Genomic DNA, 22,538 nt, shown 5'->3' with positions numbered 1-22,538 from the left:
CCTAGTGTGGCACCGTACCTGTTATTTCTTGAGATATCTATGTACGGCTAGAATAAATTAGTTATTGAATTTTCATACCCACTGACCTCCACTACCATACTTCCCACCTCACAACATTTCATTGTCCCCAAATACCTACACATGAAGAAAATCACAATGTGTGTTCCCTTCTTTTCCCCACACAAGCTTTCACTGCATCACACCAGTCGACAGTTAGCAGTTACTAACACAGACGATTTCAACAGTTTGTACAAAAAAAATATATATTAAAAATACAATGCCTCCCGCCAACAATTGAGAAATTTGTATAAAAATCTAAAATCTTCTTTAAGTTTCCAGTGCATGGAGAATGTTTTCATTGCAGAACACCATCATGTGCCAGCCTCTGAAGGCGGCCCAGGGCATGTTTGCTGGCATCGGGCGCAGGATGTCGTCTTTCATATTTGGAGCTTCTCCCATGCAGACAATGGGTGCTGTAAGTACTCAAATAGCCTGAAGTGTGAGGATACCCTCTACTGACTCAAGAGATACTGTTTAACTTGTAATGTTTGTAGATGCAAACAAACCAGTGTTCAAAATTAAATGGGGTCATTGGAGTTTGCAAGAAAACTCCTTAATTTCTTTTTCTAATATCAGTGTCATGACTGGGACCCATTCACTTTCATGATTAAGAGTGAGTGAGTGGGTTGGGTTTAACGCCGCTTTTAACATTATTCCAGTTATATAATGACGTGTCAGCTTAATGTGGGAGGCAAGCCCGAAATTTAGGTCTAGTTGTAGAGCGTCCGCCTGGAGAGTGGAAGGTCCAGGGTTCGATCCCCGGCTGCGTCATACCAAAAGACGTTAAAAGATGGTATTTGTTGTTACCCTGTCTGTCTTGGCTAAAACAAGGACTGGTCAGCTTGGAGTCAGTATCCTGTGTCTGAGTGGGGTATTCATGTTAAACTGCAGCATGGTATCTCAGTGTGCTAGCACTATAAATCGACATCAGTCCGGACTAGTACAAGCAGCCACAGAAACACACGCACGCACGCACGCACACACATTAAACGCGCATGCACGTCGCTATATAAGTGCAATAATCTTGCGACGTTAAACCCCATTTCACCTCACCTCACCTCAAACAGGAGACTTTGGTCTTGGACATTTCCTCACCAGGATCGAAGCAGGAAGAAGTGCATAGTGTGAGATAGAAAAAGTATAAAAATACAATTTATTGTAAAATTTAAATATGTGTAAGATGATGTCCCCAGCTGGTGTTACAGTTGAATACGACCATCTGTTTCTTCACAGCCTTTCCAAGCTATTGTCCCTGGTGATGAAGATGAGGAGGAGATGAGTCGACCGTTCTTCGTCTTGTCAGGAACACACGTACAGAAGTGGGAGATCTCCAACTCGGGCCCAGAGAAGGTTGGTTCCAGACCTCTCACTGCTCTTGTTGCCATGGATTACTGGGACAGCTCTGGTCTAACTTGCAGCTTGTCTGTGTTGAATCAGTGATAGAAAAGAGGAAACCACTTAAGTGGAAGAAAACACCCCAAAAACCTGATAAATGACAGTATTTGTTTTACGAAATTCTTGACAAATCATCAGCATTTGGTATCAGATAAGCTAGTCCTCTTGGGGGACAACTTTAGGATAAATTACGTAAGGTTGTTTTCTAGTGTACACTGTAACCAACTAATGCTAAGTGAAGGGAGCGTAAATAAAAGATTTAGCATTGCAAACATGGATGTTTCACTGTATTTTTCTTTCTCGTCATGCAGCTTCTCTACCAAGTTGACGTGGACAGACTGTTCAGAGAGACGCTGGCACGCAGAACCTGGGTGAGTAGGTATTGTTAGGAGAGACCCTGGCATGCAAAACCTGGGTGAGTAGGTATTGTTCAGAAAGACGCTGTCACGCAGAACCTGGGTGAGTAGGTATTGTTCAGAGAGACGCTGGCACGCAGAACCTGGGTGAGTAGGTATTGTTCAGAGAGACACGGCACGCAGAACCTGGGTGAGTAGGTATTGGTCAGAGAGACGCTGGCACCCAGAACCTGGGTGAGTAGGTAGTGTTCAGAGAGATGCTGGCACGCAGAACCTGGGTGAGTAGGTATTGGTCAGAGGGACGCTGACACCCAGAACCTGGGTGAGTAGGTATTGTTCAGAAAGACGCTGGCACGCAGAACCTGGGTGAGTAGGTATTGTTCAGAAAGACGCTGTCACGCAGAACCTGGGTGAGTAGGTATTGTTCAGAGAGACGCTGGCACGCAGAACCTGGGTGAGTAGGTATTGTTCAGAGAGACGCTGGCACGCAGAACCTGGGTGAGTAGGTATTGTTCAGAGAGATGCTGACACACAGAACCTGGGTGAGGTATTGTATAATGTTAGGATATTGTTGTGTAATGGAGGAATATTTACTTTTAAGACTGATAAAAGTGATAGAAATGGGAGTACCCATGACATGCCAGGCCTCGAAATTCATGCTAGACTGCAAGCCAGAGACTTCCAAATTTTGCTGAGGACAAGAAAAATCCAATTGTAGTCAAGCAGGACTAGCTACACACTGTGAGGACAGAGGAGTAAGGTTTCCACTTGCACTCGTCCTCCAACCTGTGTTAAACATATGAACTTCAAGGTTGCACAGTCCACTGTCTGCGAGCTGTCTGCGTTGATGATGTACTTATATCTAGGGCTGCAATGAATACACTATGAGGCAAATACGATTTGTATCATGAATATAGGGTAACGAATACGAATAATAATTCACGAATACAATAACTAGTCAGCAGTTGATGTATTATTTGTCATATTCAGCATGGTCACTGAGGCAACAACAACATAAATTATTTGACATGGTTTGTTGATTTTTAATATATTATTAAATATATTATTCATTTATATACTGCATTTATCCTGGTACTAGTATCTGCTCAAATGCAACAATGACCAGTGACCACAATACTGTCAAATTAAATAGTATAAGAGTGTTGTCTTATGAAGAAATCCATGCATAAAATATGTTCTTATGGGTATTTTTTTTATGTAGATGCATATGCTTGCATATTCATAAATATTCGAATCTAGTGGCTAGAATAACGAATTCAATTCATGAATGGATACGGTTCGATTTATCGAATACGCGAGTGAATCGTAACAGCCTTACTTATATCCTCGTTGTTTGTTCCAGGACCTGGACTCGGTACAGATGCCCCAACTCCGATCCTGGCTCATAGACATGAAAACCACAGTGTAGGTACCACGAGGGTTTACGGTATTCCCAATCTCATTAAAATCAGATCTTAGTTTTCGCTACCGCTAAACAAAGATCTGAGGACATCCCATTACGGGTCACGTCAGAACGGCCTTTCGCGAATTTTGACCGACCAATGAAATGACCGACAAGAAATCGACATTAGCCAATCAGAAGGCAGATTTCTTGAGCTTTACGACACTACTTTCAAACTGGTGACTCCGCTTCAAAACATATTTTGACGTATTCTCGATTAAAAAAATTTAAAACTGATAAGAAGAATATTCTGGAATGGCTTATAGATGGCCTAGATTGTATGGATATAATCATAAAACCTGTAACTGTCATTCGGAATACTCCGTGTTAAATATTTCGTGGTTGCATGATTAGAAAACACATTCCGACTGTCACTTCCATGATCTGGTAAGGGCGGTTGGGTAGCCTAGTGGTTAAAGCGTTCGCTCATCACACCGAAGACCCGGGTTCGATTCCCAACATGGGTACAATGTGTGAAGCCCATTTCTGGTGTCCGCCGTTATGTTGCTAGAATATTGCTAAAAACCGCGTAAAACCATACTCAATCACTCATGATCTGGTAAGCGACGCTCTGATTGGTTGGATGAAAAGGTTGGTCTGACGTGACCCTTAATGGGATGTCCTCAGATCTTTGTTTAGCGACAGCAAGAACTAAGATCTGATTTTAATGAAATTGCAGTATCCCCGTTTTATGGGTTTTCGGACGCTTAAGAAACATTCATATTTGTTTTGCTAATCACAAGAACAACTGTAAAACACCTACTCACTTCTGGCCAACATCTGAGTATTTACAATGTCTGTGTGACGACACACCCCTTGCTATAGCGCGAGTAATCGCAACAAATATGGCTGTCTGAAAACGTGTGATGTCCTAAAATCTATGATCCGACGATACTTGTGCACTTTAAGTTCAAACTGTTATCCAGTACACTGTACAATCTGTCCAATAATCCTCCACCAACAAGTATCAGCATCATACTGCAGTATGCCTAAAACTGTACACTTATAATAATTCAGTCTGTCTTCGGAACACTCTCGTATCAGCACATCTTTGATGGAAGATAGACGTTGCCAGTCCATGACTTGTGACTACTGTATTTGACATAATAAGCGCCCAGGGCGCTCTCCAAATAAGAAATACGAGGCTCTTATAAGAATATTATTTTAGTGAAAAATAGAGTTGAAAGATCGTAAATTTCGTGGTTTATGCTGACAGCCTGAAATGTTTGTGTACGACAGATATATTTTTCCAGAATTTAATTGCCCATAATTAAGGATGCATATAACAAACGTATTATTCACGAATAAATAGTCCTGTGTACATTTATCAATCGGAAGGGGTGCTAATTGGGAGTGTTCACCAGCCAGTACATTAGCAAATATCGCCGTTGGTGCTTATTAGAGCGGGACACTTATTATGGATTTCCTTCCACTCTTCTGTGGTTGCTGACCTCTATTGTGTGTTTCAGTGATGGGGTGATGCTGCTGGGAGCGGGGGTCAACCTAGAGACCGACAGTGTTGTCCACTATGCCCTTGGTGAGTCTGTATGGATGTTTTGTGAGTGAGTTGGGTTTATCAACGCTTTTAACAGTATTACAGTTATATCTCAGCGTGTCAGCTTACTGTGGGAGGAAAGCCCGAATTGATGCGCGTCAAGGACGTTTACCACTTCGGTGAAATCCATGAGCACGGGTATGGTGCTGACAAACCTAGAAACATAATCGGGGCGAACCGGGATAAAAACCCACAATCATAGGTTTCTGGCGTGCCCAAGGGACGCAACTCCGCACAGCGAATCACGGCGCCTTAGATGACTGGGCCACCTGTGCCCCCGTATGTTTTGTGAATAGTATACTACTCATATAGTCATTTCTGCATGGATTGGGATTGATTTGTGTGGAAAGAACTAGCTACTGCAGAAATTTGTGAAAAGATGGAAAAATCGCCGAAACACAACCACGTGAGAGCCTGGTGCTGAAACACACCAGCATGACATGCACATGCAACATCACTTGTTGGGCTATAAAAACATCGGGTTTTCATTTGACTGCCATCAAAATCTTACAGCAGGTGCCGATAAAAACATGCCAAGACTGATGGAAGCCAATTGCAATAAAGCCATCGGCTGACTGCATGCAGGAGAGTCATCTTTGCCTGTAGCCAGGTTTTTCCACATAGCACCAAGCGTGAGGAAACGATTATGTTCTGAAGGTGTTTGCCAGACGACCAGTTCGAGAGGTCATTTTGACGAACCTGCATCATCGGCTGCGATGTCAATGGTGTCAATTTTATGATTAGTCAACATTTTCTGGTGATTTCACCAAGGGTGATGTTACAGATATTTGAAAATATGACATAATATGGCACCCTAGAAACCTATGACCATGAGTTTGAGTCCTGCTCTCCATGATTGTTTCTAGGTTCGTTAGCACCATACCTGTGCCTGTGTTTCACCAAAGTCATATGACTGGAATACTGTTAAAAGTGGTGTTTAACCCTACTCACTCACTCACTCACCTTTATGGGTAATGGGTATTGCAGCAAACGGCCTTTCTATTTGGGGGGAGGGGGGTTAGCTTAGTGGTTAAAGCGTTCGCTCATCACACCGAAGACCTGCCCATTTTCGATTCCCAACATGGGTACAATGATACCCGCCGTGATATTGCTGGATTATTGCTGAAAGCGGTGTAAAAACCATACTCACTTATACTCACTCCAATTGTGGGTGTTTAACTTGTTTTCAGAAGTTTATGGAAACATGAGACATTATTCTTGGCAACATTAGCCAAACTTCCTCATTGTTGCAGCAACACTTTCAACAGAAGACGAGGAGCCCCCAACAGCACTGGATGACTTCATGTCACTGGAACACACTGAGAGATATGAGGTAGGGCCTTGAAAGCATAGGTTTAGAAAATCTCGGAATGATGTTAATATTAAGTTTTTAGCTCAGCTGACAGAAAATCAATTGAAACCAAACTATTACAGAAAGTTGACATCTGATTGACTCAATAACCTTGTTCAATTTAATTGTGTGCTTAAAGTTCTCTCAGCTTTCTTCATCACAATCCTAAAGAGGATTTGTCAGAGAGGGTTTCAGAGTATCAGACGTGACTTTAATGAGTTCGCCCTGTCTGTTATAGGAGGACACGGAGATGGATCTGCTCGACCTCCATCTGCTTGTTCCTGACTCTACAGCCTATGTGTATGATAAGAAGGTCATCTTTGCCAAACAAGGTATGTTGGCCACAAATTCTTTGTATTGATGCATGACAATACTGGACTCGTGAAGATTCCAGGGTAGAATAGGTCTTCAGCAACCCATGCTTGCCGTAAAAGGTGACTATGCTTGTCATAAAAGGCGACTAACGGGATCGGGTGGTCAGGCTCGCTGACTTGGTTGATGCATGTCATCGATCCCAATTGCGCGGATCAATGCTCATGATATTAATCACTGGATTGTCTGGTCCAGACTCGATTATTTACAGACCGCCGTCATATAGCTGGAATATTGCTGAGTGCGGCATAAAACAACAAACCAACAACAACAACAAATGACAATACTGGCAGAGTTCTTTTTTATAAATATTAGCTTCTGTTGTGATGCAGTCAGTCAGAGGAGGTTATTGTGATTTGAAACCTCTGATTAATTAGTAAGAATCTGTATTTTCCAAATTCAAAGTATAATGTTCACTAAATATGTTCCAAACAGAGCAGTATAAATTAAATCCCAACATCAAATACCCGCCGATCGCCTCTGTGGTCTATTAGTAGGGCGTCCACCCGGAGAGCAGAAGGTCCGGGGTTCAATCCCCGGCCGTGTTATACCAAAAGACGTTTCAAGATGGTACTTGTTACCCTGCAGGCGCTCGGCATTAAGGGCTCAAAACAAGGACTGGTCAGCTCGGAGTCGGTACAATGTGTCTGATTGGGATATTCATGTTGAACTGCTACATGGTATCTCAGTGTGACTGCACTATAATATTGGCATTAGTCAGAACTAGTACAAGCAGCCACACACATGTGTATGCACATCGCTGTATAAGTGCAATAATCTTGGCTGTGACGTTAAACCCTATTTTAACTCACCTCAAATACCTGCCCAACTTTGCGATGTTCCCTGTGGGTTAACTGAGCTAGTACTTGTGTTCACAGGGGTTTCCATGAGCGACAGGCTGGAGCTGCAGTCTACTGGAGATCAGATTCTTGGAGCAGGTAAGGTCACCTCATTCAGAGCCCCAGATTTGTTTGATATACGTTATCATTCACATTACCGTATTCGACGTAATAAGCGCCCAGGGTGCTTTCAAAATTAGAATTAGGGGGCTCTTATTAGAATAATTACATTAAGTAATACGTTACCACTGTTATACCGAGGCTGTTGTCTCCCACAACTGCTGCTATAGCGAAATCTACCACAGCAGCAGCCCAGTGGTAACGTATTACTTATAGAATATTCCGAATAGGAAAATTCTACAAATATTTTGGTAAATAAAAAGTTGAAAGGTAAATTTCGTGGTTTATGCTGACAGCCTGAAATGTTTATATGCGACAGATATATTTTTCCGGAATTTAATTGCCCATAATTAAGGGTGCATATAACATATGAGTGCGTATTATACGCGAACAAATAATATATAGCCAGTATATTAGCAAATATCACCGTGGGCGCTTATTAGAGCGGGGCGCTTATTACGTCGAATACTGTAGGTACTTGAAAGGTTTCTTTGGGTATTTATATAGTTTACTCCCTTGGATCCAGTCTGGTGGATATTTTGTAATCAGGGACTTGTTTTGAAAGGATTTTGCGCACTAACCTCACAACAGTGTGTCACTTGCAATATATGAGTCGTAACACTCTTGTGCATTATTCATTGCAGTAGAGTTTATGTATAGGTGAGGAGCGGTCGGGTAGCCTAGTGGTTAAAGCGTTCGCTCGTCACGCCGAAGACCCAGGTTCGATTCCCGACATGGGTACAATGTGTGAAGCCCATTTCTGGTGTCCCCCGCCATGGTATTGCTGGAATATTGCTAAAAGCGGCATAAAACCATACTCACTCACTATGTATAGGTGATGCCTGCATTCAATCAGTAAATATAGATGTGTAAACAGAGCTCCAGATAGGCTGTGTATCTGCGTAAAATACACATCAGAAATGCAGAAATACGCAGTAAAACAAAATCCAAGCGTATCATTTACGCAACAAACATTACAGATACGCTACAAAAATAAAACTTGTGAGTATCATCAAAATATTGTGAAGTAACCCTGCGTATTCGATTAGCAAATCAGCAACTTATTTTGAAATTATAAACGGGCATTCCGTCAACCTTGCCAAACTCCACGATAACAGTTACATCATGATCATATGCCATCACACTTTCTTGTGGAAGTATCGTGGTATTTTTGAGTCCTATAAAGCTCTCGAACCCACACGACACCAGTTTACAGGGACTAGATGAATAGTGTTTTTAAATATTTAACTTAAATACCCATATGTGTAAAAACTAGTGGATAACAGAAATTTGAATACCCAGATAGAAATACTGATACCCAATGATTTTAAAATGCATGGGTAAAATACCCACAACACCAAAAGCTAATCTGGAGCTCTGGTAAAGATATTTACACATTTCATGATTTTACACATTTCATGATTTTACAATGAAACCTTAATTTCAGTTTAAGTGATTAAATGTTTGCATTGTTATCTCCCTTGCTCCAGGCCGCTATGGTGAGACAGCTGTATTCTTCTCCAGCACCCATGGCCTCTTCTGTCTATCTTCGGCCGCCAAGTTGGAACAAAGGTAATGAGAGTGAGTGAGTGATCTGGATGGCTGAATGCGATATGGTGGAAGAATGCAACACATGTTGTGAGTTGTGCCACAACTGAGTGAGTCAGTGTTTACATGTCAATTTCATTAAAATCAGATCTTAGCACTCGCTACCACTAAACAAAGATCTGAGGACATCCCATAACGGGTCACGTCAGACCGACCTTGCGCCAACTCTGACTGACCAATGGAATGACCAATCAGAAGGCAGCTTTCTCCTCCTTTACGGCACTAATTTCAAATTGGCGAATACGCTTCGAAACATATTTTGACAAATTCTCGATTACAAACTTGAAACCTAAACAAAAGAACATTCTGGAATGGCTAATAGATGGTCTAGATTGTATGGATTCTGTCGTTTAACCCGTAACTATCGTTCACAATACCCCGTGTTAAAGTTTTTGAGGTTGTATGATTAGAAATCACATTCCGACTGTGACTTTCATGATCTGGTAAGCGACGCTCTGATTGGTCGGATGAAAGGTGGTTCTGACGTGACCCCTAATGGGATGTCTTCAGATCTTTGTTTAGCGGTAGCGAGAACTAAGGTCTGATTTTAATGAGATTGTGTTTACATGTGTGGCCACTGACAGCACTTGCTGCTGTGGTGTGTCATGTCCACTTAGTGGATCTTAACTCCCAGTGTTCCTGTTTACTGGTTATAACCAGTTTATTACTGGTAAAATTCGGCTTGGACCAGTAGTTTATGGGACTGCCAGTACATGTGGACTGGCAAATAAAGTCCCGTTGTCTATTTTTGGTGCAAGGAAATAACATTTCGCTTTTCTTTGAGGTTAAATATCCATTTATACTGACTTTGTCTCAAACAAAAGTGAAATATTCCAAGGAAAAAAAAGAGAAAATTGTGACTGAACTTTGTGTGAACGGTGGGTAGATCTAACTTAGTTACTTCAGGGATAATGTCATTGAATATGGCAGCCATTAACATACAGTGCATTGAACATAATGTTGAAAGAATTAAAGCCAGGTAATTTTCATAAGGTTTTATTTCTGTTCCAAGATGGGATTGACAAAAATTGGGGGAAGTTATTTTTTAGAGATGCCAGTCCTCTGAAATGGGAGTTTAAAAAGCTAGCAGGAACACTGGTCGTCAGCTGCTAAACTTGTGATTATAGCTCCACACAGTTGTGACATGATGCACCACTGCAGCGAAATGTTGCCAGAAGTCACTCTTCCCTAACGTTCACCTCATTCATGTGTGTGTTACCTACTTTGCCATATTTCATAAGCAATGTTAGCACGTCTAGCAATTCTTGTACTGTACTCAATATTTAGAGCATCTGTGGCAATATTTTGGTCAGAAAATATGATAGAAATTGACTCAGATAGTATATGACAAATTACAGGCACTTGAAATTTGGCACTTAATAATAATGTCTATTGCCAATAATGCGGCAAATTCCACCAAGAGTTTGCTAATGGTGCTACATTATTATCACTCCGGTCAATGCATCAGTGTGCTCTTGATTTTCATTCTCAACTCCCTGGGGAGTATACAACTCAAGACGCTTCTATGTCTGTGGCTGTGACTTCATACCTGTTGCATCACAATGACTGCTTTGATTTCATAATAGTGGTGTTAGGTTTAGTACTAATTGATTTGGTTTGATTCGTTTTCTATAGGAATATCCATGTAACTGTACTACACGTACAAGTTTCATTTCTTCTTGTGTAAATGATGTGTGATAGAGATTCCCCAAAGTTCCTTAAATGCTTCAAAAGTTTGGACTCAACCTATTCCACAACACTCATTATCTTCACTGACCCGTGAAGATTCCGGGGTAGAATAGGTCCTCCGCAACCCATACTTGCTGTAAAAGGCGACTATGCTTGTCGTAAGAGGCGACTCACGGGATCGGGTGGTCAGACTCGCTGACTTGGTTGATACATCATGATACATGTCATCAATCCCAATTGCGTGGATCGATGCTCATGATGTCAATCACTGGATTGTGTGGTCCAGACTCGATTATGTTCCAGACCTCCGTCATATAGCTGGAATATTGCTGAGTGTGGCGTTAAATAACAAACAAACAAATAAACAAAACATTATCTTCACTCATGTCATAGGATTCAGGTTACCTCTAAACATGCTAAATATAATGGCACTTAAGTTAACGACCTGTGATCTGGTAATCCACAGTGTGAGGGCAACAGTATCTGGTTGTTGATGGAGAATTTCCAGAAGAGTTCTTGACTTGCCAATGCCTTACACACATCTGAGACCCACTGCTCTCACTCATGTGGTGTTTCACTGTTTCTTTGCTTTAGTATCCTGGAGGAATCAGCACAAGAGGCTCTCTCCAGATCTGAAGTTGTAAGTACTGGAAACAGAGCGAGTTGATACTCTCCGACTCCTGGACAACAATCTTACATTAGGATCATACCAGTATTCATGAGGGGCGGGTAGCCTAGTGGTTAAAGCGTTCGCTCGTCACGCCGAGACCCGGGTTCGATTCCCGACATTGGTACAATGTGTGAAGCCCATTTCTGGTGTCCTCCGCCGTGATATTGCTGGAATATTGCTAAAAGCGGCATAAAACCATACTCACTCACTCAATATTCATGAATATAGATGTTTCACTTGAGCATCTGACCCATGAAGATCCGGGTTAGAATTGGTCTTCAGCAACCCATGCTTGCTGAGAAATGGTTGGTTTGTTGTTGAACGCCGCACTCAGCAATATTCCAGCTATATGACGGCGGCTGAGAAATGAGACTATGCTTGTTGTAAGAGGCGACTAACAGGATCGGTTGGTCAGGCTAGCTGACTTGGTTGATAAATAGATCTATCTTATCCCAAATGCATGGATCAATGCTCATGATATCAATCACTGGATTGTCTGGTCCAAACTTAATAATTACAGACCGCCGCCATATAGCTGGAATATTGCTTAGTCCGGCGTTAAACAAGCAAACAAAAAAACAATAAAACTTGAGCATCAGCAATACGAACTTACACGATATTGATTATTCTGCTTTCAGGCAAGAAATAAGATGAATTCAGTATTTCTATTTTTGCCCCGATTATGTTTTAGTCCACGTTAGCAACCAGCCGACCACAAGTTGCCGAGATGGGAGCCAGTGATGACAAGTCAGCCCGACTCAAGGCAGCATTTATCAACTCTCTCAATGGCAACTTGGTAAGCCCATTCAGCCATTGATGCTTTTATTCAGTTGTCGCAGGTTCAAGCTTCTAGTAGACCCGGGTTCGATTCCCGACATGGGTACAATGTGTGATGCTCATTTCTGGTGTCCCCGTCGTGATATTGCTGGAATATTACTAAAAGCAGCGTAAAACCATACTCACTCACTCACTCAAGCTTCTAGTCGTCCGAGACAAGTATTCAAAGACAGAGTTTCTTTAAAATGTATTTATTTGCCTGTAACATGAAACATAACCGTACAACTCATTATATGCAGTGGAGGAGCACCCTTACAATGGATAAAAGTAGAAATAAGGCTGCCGGCGACACAGTAATGATTGATTGTTGAACTAGTCTGTGACATGTCTCTCCCTGTGACATTCTGAACCATTTCTCCCTGTGACATTCTGATCCATCTCTCCCTGTGACATTCTAATACATCTCTCCCTGTGACATTCTGATACATCTCTCCCTGTGACATTCTGATCCATCTCTCCCTGACATTCTGAACCATCTCTCCCTGTGACATTCTGATCCATCTCTCCCTGTGACATTCTGAACCATCTCTCCGTGTGACATTCTGAACCATCTCTCCCTGTGACATTCTGAACCATCTCTCGCTGTGACATTCTGATCCATCTCTCCCTGTGACATTCTGAACCATCTCTCCCTGTGACATTCTAAACCATCTCTCCGTGTGACATTCTGATCCATTTCTCCCTGTGACATTCTGAACCATCTCTCCCTGTGACGTTCTGAACCATCTCTCCCTGTGACATTCTGAACCATCTCTCCCTGTGACATTCTGAACCATCTCTCCCTGTGACATTCTGAACCATCTCTCCCTGTGACATTCTGATCCATCTCTCCCTGTGACATTCTGATCCATCTCTCCCTGTGACATTCTGATCCATCTCTCCCTGTGACATTCTGAACAATCTCTCCCTGTGACATTCTGATCCATCTCTCCCTGTGACATTCTGAACCATCTCTCCGTGTGACATTCTGATCCATCTCTCCCTGTGACATTCTGAACCGTCTCTCCATGTGACATTCTGATCCATCTCTCCGTGTGACATTCTGATCCATCTCTCCCTGTGCCAGCCTGAAGCTCAGAAGATCGTCAGTGACCTGTTCCCTTTAACGGATGCTGAGGAGGAAGCCACATCTGAGATGGATAAGCTGGTGACAATGTTGAGTCGCGACCTCATCGATGACTACCCGACATCTGACCCCCGGTGGGCGGAGAGCTTGAGAAATGGTAAGCTGAAGCTGCTTCAATTCCTTCTTGTTCTGCACATTTCAAAGTAGCTCAAAAACACTTGAGTTTCAGTCAGGTCCTGAAGTTAGTCAGATGGGATTCGAGGTTAGTATGTGTCCCCAGCAAACATTACTGGTTGTAGGAGGTGATTTAAAGGATCCAATAGTCAGGTCTAGGTGACTTTGTCTATAGCCTGTCAACATCCTCTGATGGCGTGGATCGTTGCTCACTATATTAATCTATAGATTGTCTGGTCCAGACTTGATTATTTACACACTGCGTCATATAGCTGGAATATTGCTGAGTGCAAAGTTAAAATATTTGGAAGAGTGCACTTACTCTTGTTTTGCTGGCTCTGACTTGGCTTACATGTTCCTGTATGTTGGTGTCACAGACTCTGCAGGCAGCACGACATCCCTGATCATCTTGCAGCAGCTGAAGGACAAGGAGAAGGCTCACGAATACCTCATCAGCTTCCTGAAACGCCTGGAACTGTGGGACAGGGTGAGTTAGTGGACTGGCTGAGTTAGGGGGCAGGCGTAGTTGGGGACAGGCGTAGTTGGGGACAGTGAGAGTTGGGGGACAGGCTGAGTTGGGGGACAGGCTGAGTTGGGGACAGGCTGAGTTTGGGGACAGGCAGAGTTTGGGGACAGGTGGAGTTGAGGGACAGGCTGAGTTGGGGGACAGGCTGAGTTGAGGGACAGGCGGAGTTGGGGACAGGCGGAGTTGGGACTGGCTGAGTTGGGGACAGGCGGAGTTGAGGGACAGGCTGAGTTGAGGGACAGGCTGAGTTGGGGGACAGGCGGAGTTGAGGGACAGGCTGAGTTGGGGGACAGGCTGAGTTGAGGGACAGGCTGAGTTGGGGGACAGGCTGAGTTGGGGGACAGGCTGAGTTGGGGGACAGGCTGAGTTGGGGGACTGGCTGAGTTGGGGGACAGACTGCGTTGGGGGACAGGCTGAGTTGGGGGACAGGCTGAGTTGGGGGACAGGCTGAGTTGGGGGACAGGCTGAGTTGGGGGACAGGCTGAGTTGGGGACTGGCTGAGTTGGGACTGGCTGCGTTGGGGGACAGACTGCGTTGGGGGACAGGCTGCGTTAGGGGACAAGGTAGAGTTGGGGGACAGGCTGAGTTGAGGACAGGCTGAGTTGAGGACAGGCGGAGTTGGGGGACAGGCTGAGTTGAGGGACAGGCAGAATTGGGGGACAGGGAGAGTTGGGGACACACATGTGGAGACAAGTCTAGAAGCTAGGCTAAGTGATTTGTTCACTGTTGTGGTAAGGACTGACACAGTGAATGAATGTAATTGTCACCCTACCATGTACCTACAGTGCAGGAATTCCCACATTCAGTCATACTTAAAGCCACCAAATCATAGACAATACCACACAGGAAGAATAACAACTGAAATGCAGGATTCTTCTGCACAGCAGTGTTTCCCAATTCTTCACATCTCCACATCTCCACTTTCTTTAATTCATAATGCTATGCAACATTCTCCCCACAAAGTTCTATTGTCCTATTCAATTAATTTGTTTCCTGCTGTGTCAGTTGAAGGCAGTGTCTGTTCGCGACACGATGATGTCCACCCAACTGTTGCTGTGTGAACATGCAGAGAAGGTTGCAGCTGCTGTTGGACTGAGAGAACTGCACAGCGAGTATGTACAGCTCATACAATGTAACAGTATTTATACCGAGGCATAGCCCTCATTCTGGACCAATTCGCGTTATTCCGGGACAAGCCGAATAGCGACTCGTGCCCCTCTCGTGACCATTTTTGCGACTGGGTTCCATCTAAGCACAAACGGGCATACCTTAAATAATTGTCAACTCGGTGCGTAATGATTCACATTTTCCCCATGTCATATATTGTCCAGATGCTATTTGACCCATGAAGATCCGGGGTAGAATAGGCCTTCAGCAACCCATGCTTGTCGTAAGAGGCGACTAACGGGATCGGGTGGTCAGCCTCCCTGACTTGGTTGATGCATGTCATCGATCCCAATTGCGTGGATCGATGCTCATGATATCAATTACTGGATTGTCTGGTCCAGACTGGATTACTTACACTCCGCCATCATATAGCTGGAATATTGCTGAGTGCGGTGTAAAACAACAAACCAACCAACCAACCAGATGCTATTTTAAACACATCAGGACTTACAGTATTAATACAGTATGAACACATTAACCGTATCTAGGGTATATTTGAAGATGCAATACATAAGTAAAATCGAAAATTATTCCTGAGGGATTCTTTGATCGAAATACTTGAAGTCATACGCATATTGACCAATCAGATTCCACCTCATATCACATGCATTTGCTTCAAACAAAATGGCGACACCCAGTCAAGATGATCGGATCGATTACCAAAATCTGTATTGTAATATAATATGTCTTACTTTGCGAAGTGCATCAAATCTCATGAGCACCAGGATTAAAAACATGAAAGATTTGAAAATGCTGATTTGGCAGTACGTATGCTTTGCAAATCCGGCAAACGTCCGAAATGTGCATACAAACCGGATTTCAATTTCGCTCCGCGATTTTGATGGGACTAAGCATCAACTCGTTAGTCCGGCCAAAATGTAACTCCATAATACCAGCCTAGTTCGGCAAGGGTGGAGACTAGGGCTGGGACGAGTCCAAATTTACTACCCGGGTACCCAACCCCCTATTACCCGACCCTACCAGGGGACCTGCTGTAGATCTCAAGAGATAGGGAAAACATGTCCGATTGGGAATAGTTTGACCGTACTCCTGTCAAAATAATTTAGATACACGTATAAACCGATCTGGTCATGCATACACTGAAGTTGACTGATGTTTTATCATAATGCAAACATATAATGTCAGAAGGAATGTGTGCAAAGTCAGAAAGAAATGTGAACATTTATCACTTATAGTGTAACCATAGAGTTCCAGATAATTTTTGCCATTAAACAATATGATCACGTGACTAACCACAGGTCCGGGTAGTCCTGTGGGTACCCAGGCCTTACTCAGTACCCACCTGACTCGGGTACCCAAGTTTCCTGTCCCAGCCCTAGTGGAGACTAAACTTGTATAGTCAGTTAACTCCCTTGCCTTGGGAAGATGGCAAGCTCCTCACAGCGATAGTACGTTCCCGGAGCTCTCTATACTATCGCTGCCACCAGTCAAAACTCCCCACTGTGAATAGGTGGCCACAACCATGCTTGGAGTTGAACTCGCAACCGAAGGACCGTTATGTTTACAAGCAAGTGACGACTGTAGTGACGCCGAATACACTTATCGCTGCTAAATTACTTTCTTCGTTTGTCAATTTGAATTTCTGTTTCATTAAAACTATCGTGTTATTGATATAGTAAGAATGTAAGGGAGAAGTTGGTTGATTTTCCGTTAATCTGCAATCTCGAACCAATCTGATTATCAAAACAACAAAGTAAATTCATCTGAAAAACATGGTCAGTCGTAAACCTTTTCAAATTGAAATATGATGGCATTCCCAAAGACATAAACAAAAGTATAAACGTTACTACATATGGGGTTGGAGGGCCAATTTCAAGATTCTTGAAATGGCCGCGCCCACACTGGTGGCAGCGATGTTACCGAGAGTGTAACGAAGGTGTCACGCGCTGGGAAGGAGCATGCACCTCTTTGTATAAGGGGAACTAACTCTCACCGCCTTATTTGCTGCACTGTCCAAAAAGATCTGTGTAATGGTATGGTTGAGTCCATGAGTTTTCTGAGTATTGATGTCATTGGCTGGTCTAGGATGTTCTAGGGTTATTGTTGGCCAGGAAGTTCCAGATGTAATTCATGCCTCTGTTAAAGCACAGGGTCACGCTGAAGACCTGGGTTGGGTACACATGGGTACACTGTGTGAAGCCTATTTCTGGTATCCCCTGTCGTGATATCGCTGAATATCGCTTGGAATATATAAGCAGCATAAAATCTGACTCATTCTATTAACATGATTAACATGATTAAAACATATGATGTTTCTCTATTTATGATATTTAGCCCTATTTCTTGACTTTTATCCAAATTGTATTAAGGGCAAGGTGTTAATGGCCTACTTGCCTGACACCTATAATTGAGTGAGTGAGTGAGTACGTTTTTATGCCGCTTTAAGTAATATTCCAGCGATATCAGGGGAACACCAGAAATGGGCTTCACACAGGAATCGAAGCCGGGTCTTCAGCGTGACAAGCGAATGCTTTAACCCTAGGCTACCCGACCGCACCTGACACCTATAAAAAACGTTCATAGCCACTCAGTTGAGTGCTAGCTACATTGGGGAAGATGGCTGATGTGGTGACCTGCTTGACCGTCATCCACTTGCACAAAACGATCCTAGCGCTAAGACTATTGTAAGCCTATGTTAAAGTATGGGAGTTAAGATCATTTTAGCGCTAAGGTCGCTTTGTGCAAGTGGGCCCGGGTGTCCAGTGTAAAAATCTTCTCAGAAACCACTGGACCACGGAACTCAATATTTAAATTCTCGTTCCACAATCTTGACAGCCCAAGTTGTTCAAGAGGTCTGAATCTGATTTGTCAACCTTATTAGCCATTACTTAGCAATTTCTGTTCAAATTTTAATGAAATATGGTAGTTGTGAAGTTAGTAGTGGGGATCAACAGATAGGTTCTGTTTTTCACGATATTTTAAATTTTGACCTTGATTTGACCTCTGCACTTTGACCATGCTTTATCCGATTTTCTATGTGGCCACCTCACAAGTCTTATTGTGAAAGCACACGTCTTTTGTATTTTTGGCACTCAATATAAATGTTCCATATTTTGCAATATTTAATTTTGACCTAGTTTTGACCTCAAAGGCAAACTGGCTCTTTAGACATCTTCTTCTCTTTTGCAATTTTCTTATGATGACATCAAATTTTGTTCAGATCTTCAGATTTGAGTGTTAGTTTTTAGTCCTCAGTAATCATACAGAAAATATTTGAATATCAATGTTTACTGTAAGTTTTTATAAATATTTGTTTTTGTTGACATTTTTAACCGTTGACTACATGTTCAGGTGAGCTACAGTGCCCATGTCATTATTGTTATGATTCCACAGGCTGTCTAATAAAATGTCTGATGATGTGTCTGAAATGTGTTCATTTATGTCCAGCCAAAGTGCAATTGTAGACAACTGTATCCGACGAGTGCTGGAGTCCATGCGAGATTCCAACATCCCTGCCGGCCTATCCCCAGCAGACGTCTTCTACAGAGAGGTTGGTAGTATAGGGAGTTGTTCACAGCGTAGCATCATCATCATCCTTGATCATCCAGTTTGTTATCTCCATTCTATATTCGCCACCATTGCTTCATACTGAGTACGATTCAGATGCACAACTCCATGAATAGCTGTTGATTCAAATTGCACTGTTTTTTCTTAATTGAAACAAGCAGCAATTGCTCCAATACGTGACTCATCTTGTTGTGTACTGTCTCCATGACAACTGGAACACCCAGTAGCATTGACACCCTTTTCATCTTAATAGTCAACAAAGCTTTTGGTGTCAAAAGAGTCCAAGGTATTTATCATAATTGAATGGGGATTTGTTGTACTATATAATTTGTTGTAGCAGGATAACGTGGGGTACAAGGGGCAGAGCTCCAGATAAGCTGCGTATCTGCATAAAATACGCATCAGAAATGCAGAAATATGCAGTAAAATAAAATCCAAGCGTATCAAATACGCAACGAACATAACAGATAAGCTACAAAAATAAAACTTGTGCGTATCATCAAAATATTGTGAAGTAACCCTGCGTATTCGATTAGCAAATCAGCAACTTATTTTTGAAATTATAAACGGGCATTCTGTCAACCTTGCCAAACTCCACGATGACAGTTACATCATGATCATTTGCCATCACACTTTCTTGTGGAAGTATCATGGTATTTTTGAGTCCTATAAAGCTCTCGAACCTACACGACACCAGTTTGCAGGGACTAGAGGAATAGTGTTTTGAAATATTTAACTTAGATACCCACATGTGTAAAAACTAGTGGGTAACAAAAATTTGAATACCCAGACAGAATTACTGATACCCAATGATTTTAAAATGCATGGGTAAAATACCCACAACACCAAAAGTTTATCTGGAGCTCTGATGGGGTCTTATGAGTCTCGCGTTAGGTTTATAAAACCTGTTGGTTTATAAAACCTAACGAGAGACACATAAAACCTCATGTACACCGAGTGATCCTGCTGCAACGAATTTATCTTACCGACATGTTTTCATGTCACATTGTAAATGAATAAATACAAATTCAAAATTGATAGAAAACAGCTGTTTGATTGAGCTGAGGTTAACTATTACTAAGTCACATGACCTCCATTGACTCAAAAAAAGCGTCCAGCTTTTTGCTTTGAAGCGTTGCTATAAGGGATTTATTCTGTCTCTCAGAAGTCCATGTGCAACCTGTCTTGCTCGTGGTGGGGTATAAGAGATTTATTCCCCTGCTGAGAAATGAATTACCCTCAAGGCAGGTTTCACAGTATTTTATCAAGAACATGTGGACCAATCAGATCTCATCATTCTGACATGGAGGTATCATAAGGTATTTTATCAAGATCACGTGGTCCAATCAGATCTCATCATTCTGACATGGAGGTATCATAAGGTATTTTATCAAGATCACGTGGTCCAGTCAGATCTCATCATTCTGACATGGAGATATGATAATGGATAATGAGGATGCATCACAATGCAAAGAAGATTGCTAAAAGATTGTGTTTCACTTTCGCTTTTAACTGTAGACACAAACTCCAAACCTGTCTTTATGATATAAGGATCTATATTTCATTCCAAATTTCCACCAGTATTTTTCACTAGTCCTATGAATACCCACACCATAGGTAATGGTTGGGAGTACAGGACTAGGTCTGGTTTCTAATGCTGTTATAGTTTATTCAGTCTGTTTAGGTCTAATAAACTTTTCCCTAATTTAGGTATCAAGGGTCCCAGAAATAGTCTCGGCATTGTTGGAATATGAAGACGAGAGCCTGTCTTCGGACCTGTCTCCGAAACAGTGTGTGATGATTGTGTCCTCAGTCAATGGAATACTGGAGGTATGTATCTATTAGGGCACACGATACTCCCAACTATTCGATCCGATGCGTATCACGATACCTTGCTCACGATCCAAAAGGATCACGATACTTGCATGTGGTCTTAATCTGTGGTGCATAAGCCATGTTTTTCATAGACAGGATGGCCAAATACCTGGCACACTGACGATTTACTGTTAGCAGTGTCAAGTTTTGTTTGAAGCAAATTCAAGTGATATGAGACATGGAATCTAATTGGTCAGTAGGAGGGACATAGAAGGGACATAACTCATAATCACCACTGGTGGCGCTACGATCAAGCCCTGAAATTCCAGATTATTTCGGCAAGGGTAGAGACTTTTATGGTCAGTTAGCTCCCTTACCTCAGGACCGCCTCCGTGGTCTAGTGGTAGAGCGTTCGCCCGGAGAGTGGAAGGTCCGGGGTTCGATCCCCGGCCACGTGATACCAAAAGACGTTTAAAGATGGTACTTGTTGTTACCCTGTCTGGCGCTTGGCATTTGGGGGCTAAAACAAGGACTGGTCGGCTCGGAGTCAGTATACTGTGTCTGAGTGGGGTATTCATGTTAAACTGCGGCATGGTATCTCAGTGAGCTAGCACTATAAATCGGCATCAGTCCAGACTAGTACAAGCAGCCACACAAACACGCACACGTGCATGCACGTCGCTATATAAGTGCAATAATCTTGGCCACGACGTTAAACCCCATTTCACCTCACCTCACCCTTACCTCGGGAAGATGACATATAAATACAAGACATGAGGGTGGAAACCTGAGTAACACTCTGTTGTTGGCCTGCAGGGTCTGCTTCACAGTGGCCTGCAGTACCGCCAGTCCCGGGCCGGGGTGTTCCAAGGGGGTGCAGACAGACAGCTGGAGTACATACCCTGGACGTCAGCAGGTGGCAGTCGCGGCATCCGCACCATGCTCACCAGACAGGTCAGTGTCTATACAGATCAACCAGCAAGTCTCTTTGAATATGAATTCTATTTTTGTTAATGTCAGATCTTAACAAGGATGTATCTTGGCTAGGATGTCCCTGTGATATTTTATATGTTTTAGGATCATGGATTTATCTATGATCCTAAACCAAGTGCCCACAGCGGGCAAGTTGGTAAAGAAATTATGTTGTTCACAATTGGGAGTTTGTATATTACTAATTTAAGAGGAATTTTTATATATTTTAAGATATCTTTCAATGCAATGATGTAAAATTGAACATTAAAGCACCTTCCTCTATATTGGGGGGGCGGTCGGGTAGCCTAGTGGTTAAAGCGTTCGCTCGTCACGCCGAAGACCCGGGTTCGAATCCCGACATGGGTACAATGTGTGAAGCCCATTTCTGGTGATCCCCGCCGTGATATTGCTGGAATATTGCTAAAAGCGGCGTAAAATCATACTCACTCACTCACTCCTCTATATTGGTCCTGTTATCAATGAAATAGAAGGCACGTCACATTAGTTACAATGAGAAATGTGAATTATTCTACTCCATTTGCGTATTTGTTACTGACATTTGCTGCAAACTTGTGGCCGGAAAATTAGATTCTGAGAAGTTCTAGTTGTCTACTGAGTGTATTGTCTACTGAGTGTATTGTCTACTGAGTGTATTGTCTACTGAGAGTGTTATTGTCTACTGAGAGTGTTATTGTCTGCTGAGAGCATTATTGTCTGCTGAGAGTGTTATTGTCTACTGAGAGTGTTATTGTCTACTGAGAGTATTATTGTCTACTGAGAGTATTATTGTCTGCTAAGAGAGTTGTCCACTGAGAGTTGTCTGCTGAAATTAGTATTGTCTACTGAGAGTGTTGTCTACTGAGTGTTATTGTCTCCTAAGAGTACTGTCTACTGAGAATGTTGTCTACTGAGAGTATTACTGTCTACTGAGAGTGTTGTCTACTGAGAGTATTACTGTCTACTGAGAGTGTTGTCT

At 42.7% G+C, this 22,538-nt stretch overlaps 1 protein-coding gene across 2 annotated transcripts in view; it reads left to right on the top strand.

The window, feature by feature from the left end:
* LOC124124817 (nuclear pore complex protein Nup133-like) overlaps positions 1 to 22,538 on the top strand; it is a 57,033-nt gene that overhangs the window by 11,662 nt on the left and 22,833 nt on the right. For both annotated transcript variants that reach the window (XR_007223203.1, XM_048403187.1), the window contains exons 6-22: positions 365 to 475; positions 1,294 to 1,410; positions 1,767 to 1,826; positions 3,175 to 3,236; positions 4,743 to 4,810; positions 6,082 to 6,161; positions 6,418 to 6,511; positions 7,430 to 7,489; positions 9,001 to 9,082; positions 11,402 to 11,447; positions 12,169 to 12,273; positions 13,381 to 13,537; positions 13,932 to 14,041; positions 15,086 to 15,192; positions 18,656 to 18,758; positions 20,486 to 20,605; positions 21,407 to 21,544. Coding sequence is in view for 1 of the 2 variants with exons in the window: in XM_048403187.1 (XP_048259144.1) it covers positions 365 to 475; positions 1,294 to 1,410; positions 1,767 to 1,826; positions 3,175 to 3,236; positions 4,743 to 4,810; positions 6,082 to 6,161; positions 6,418 to 6,511; positions 7,430 to 7,489; positions 9,001 to 9,082; positions 11,402 to 11,447; positions 12,169 to 12,273; positions 13,381 to 13,537; positions 13,932 to 14,041; positions 15,086 to 15,192; positions 18,656 to 18,758; positions 20,486 to 20,605; positions 21,407 to 21,544 (1,620 nt within the window). In the remaining variant the exon portion in view is untranslated. The remainder of the gene's footprint in view (positions 1 to 364; positions 476 to 1,293; positions 1,411 to 1,766; positions 1,827 to 3,174; positions 3,237 to 4,742; positions 4,811 to 6,081; positions 6,162 to 6,417; positions 6,512 to 7,429; positions 7,490 to 9,000; positions 9,083 to 11,401; positions 11,448 to 12,168; positions 12,274 to 13,380; positions 13,538 to 13,931; positions 14,042 to 15,085; positions 15,193 to 18,655; positions 18,759 to 20,485; positions 20,606 to 21,406; positions 21,545 to 22,538) is intronic.

This window comes from Haliotis rufescens, unplaced genomic scaffold, assembly GCF_023055435.1.
Source record: "Haliotis rufescens isolate VD_foot unplaced genomic scaffold, xgHalRufe1.0.p SCAF_3, whole genome shotgun sequence".
Lineage (NCBI taxonomy): Eukaryota > Metazoa > Mollusca > Gastropoda > Lepetellida > Haliotidae > Haliotis > Haliotis rufescens.
Note: the sequence above shows the minus strand (reverse complement) of the source record. Positions and strands in the feature narration are given on the sequence as shown.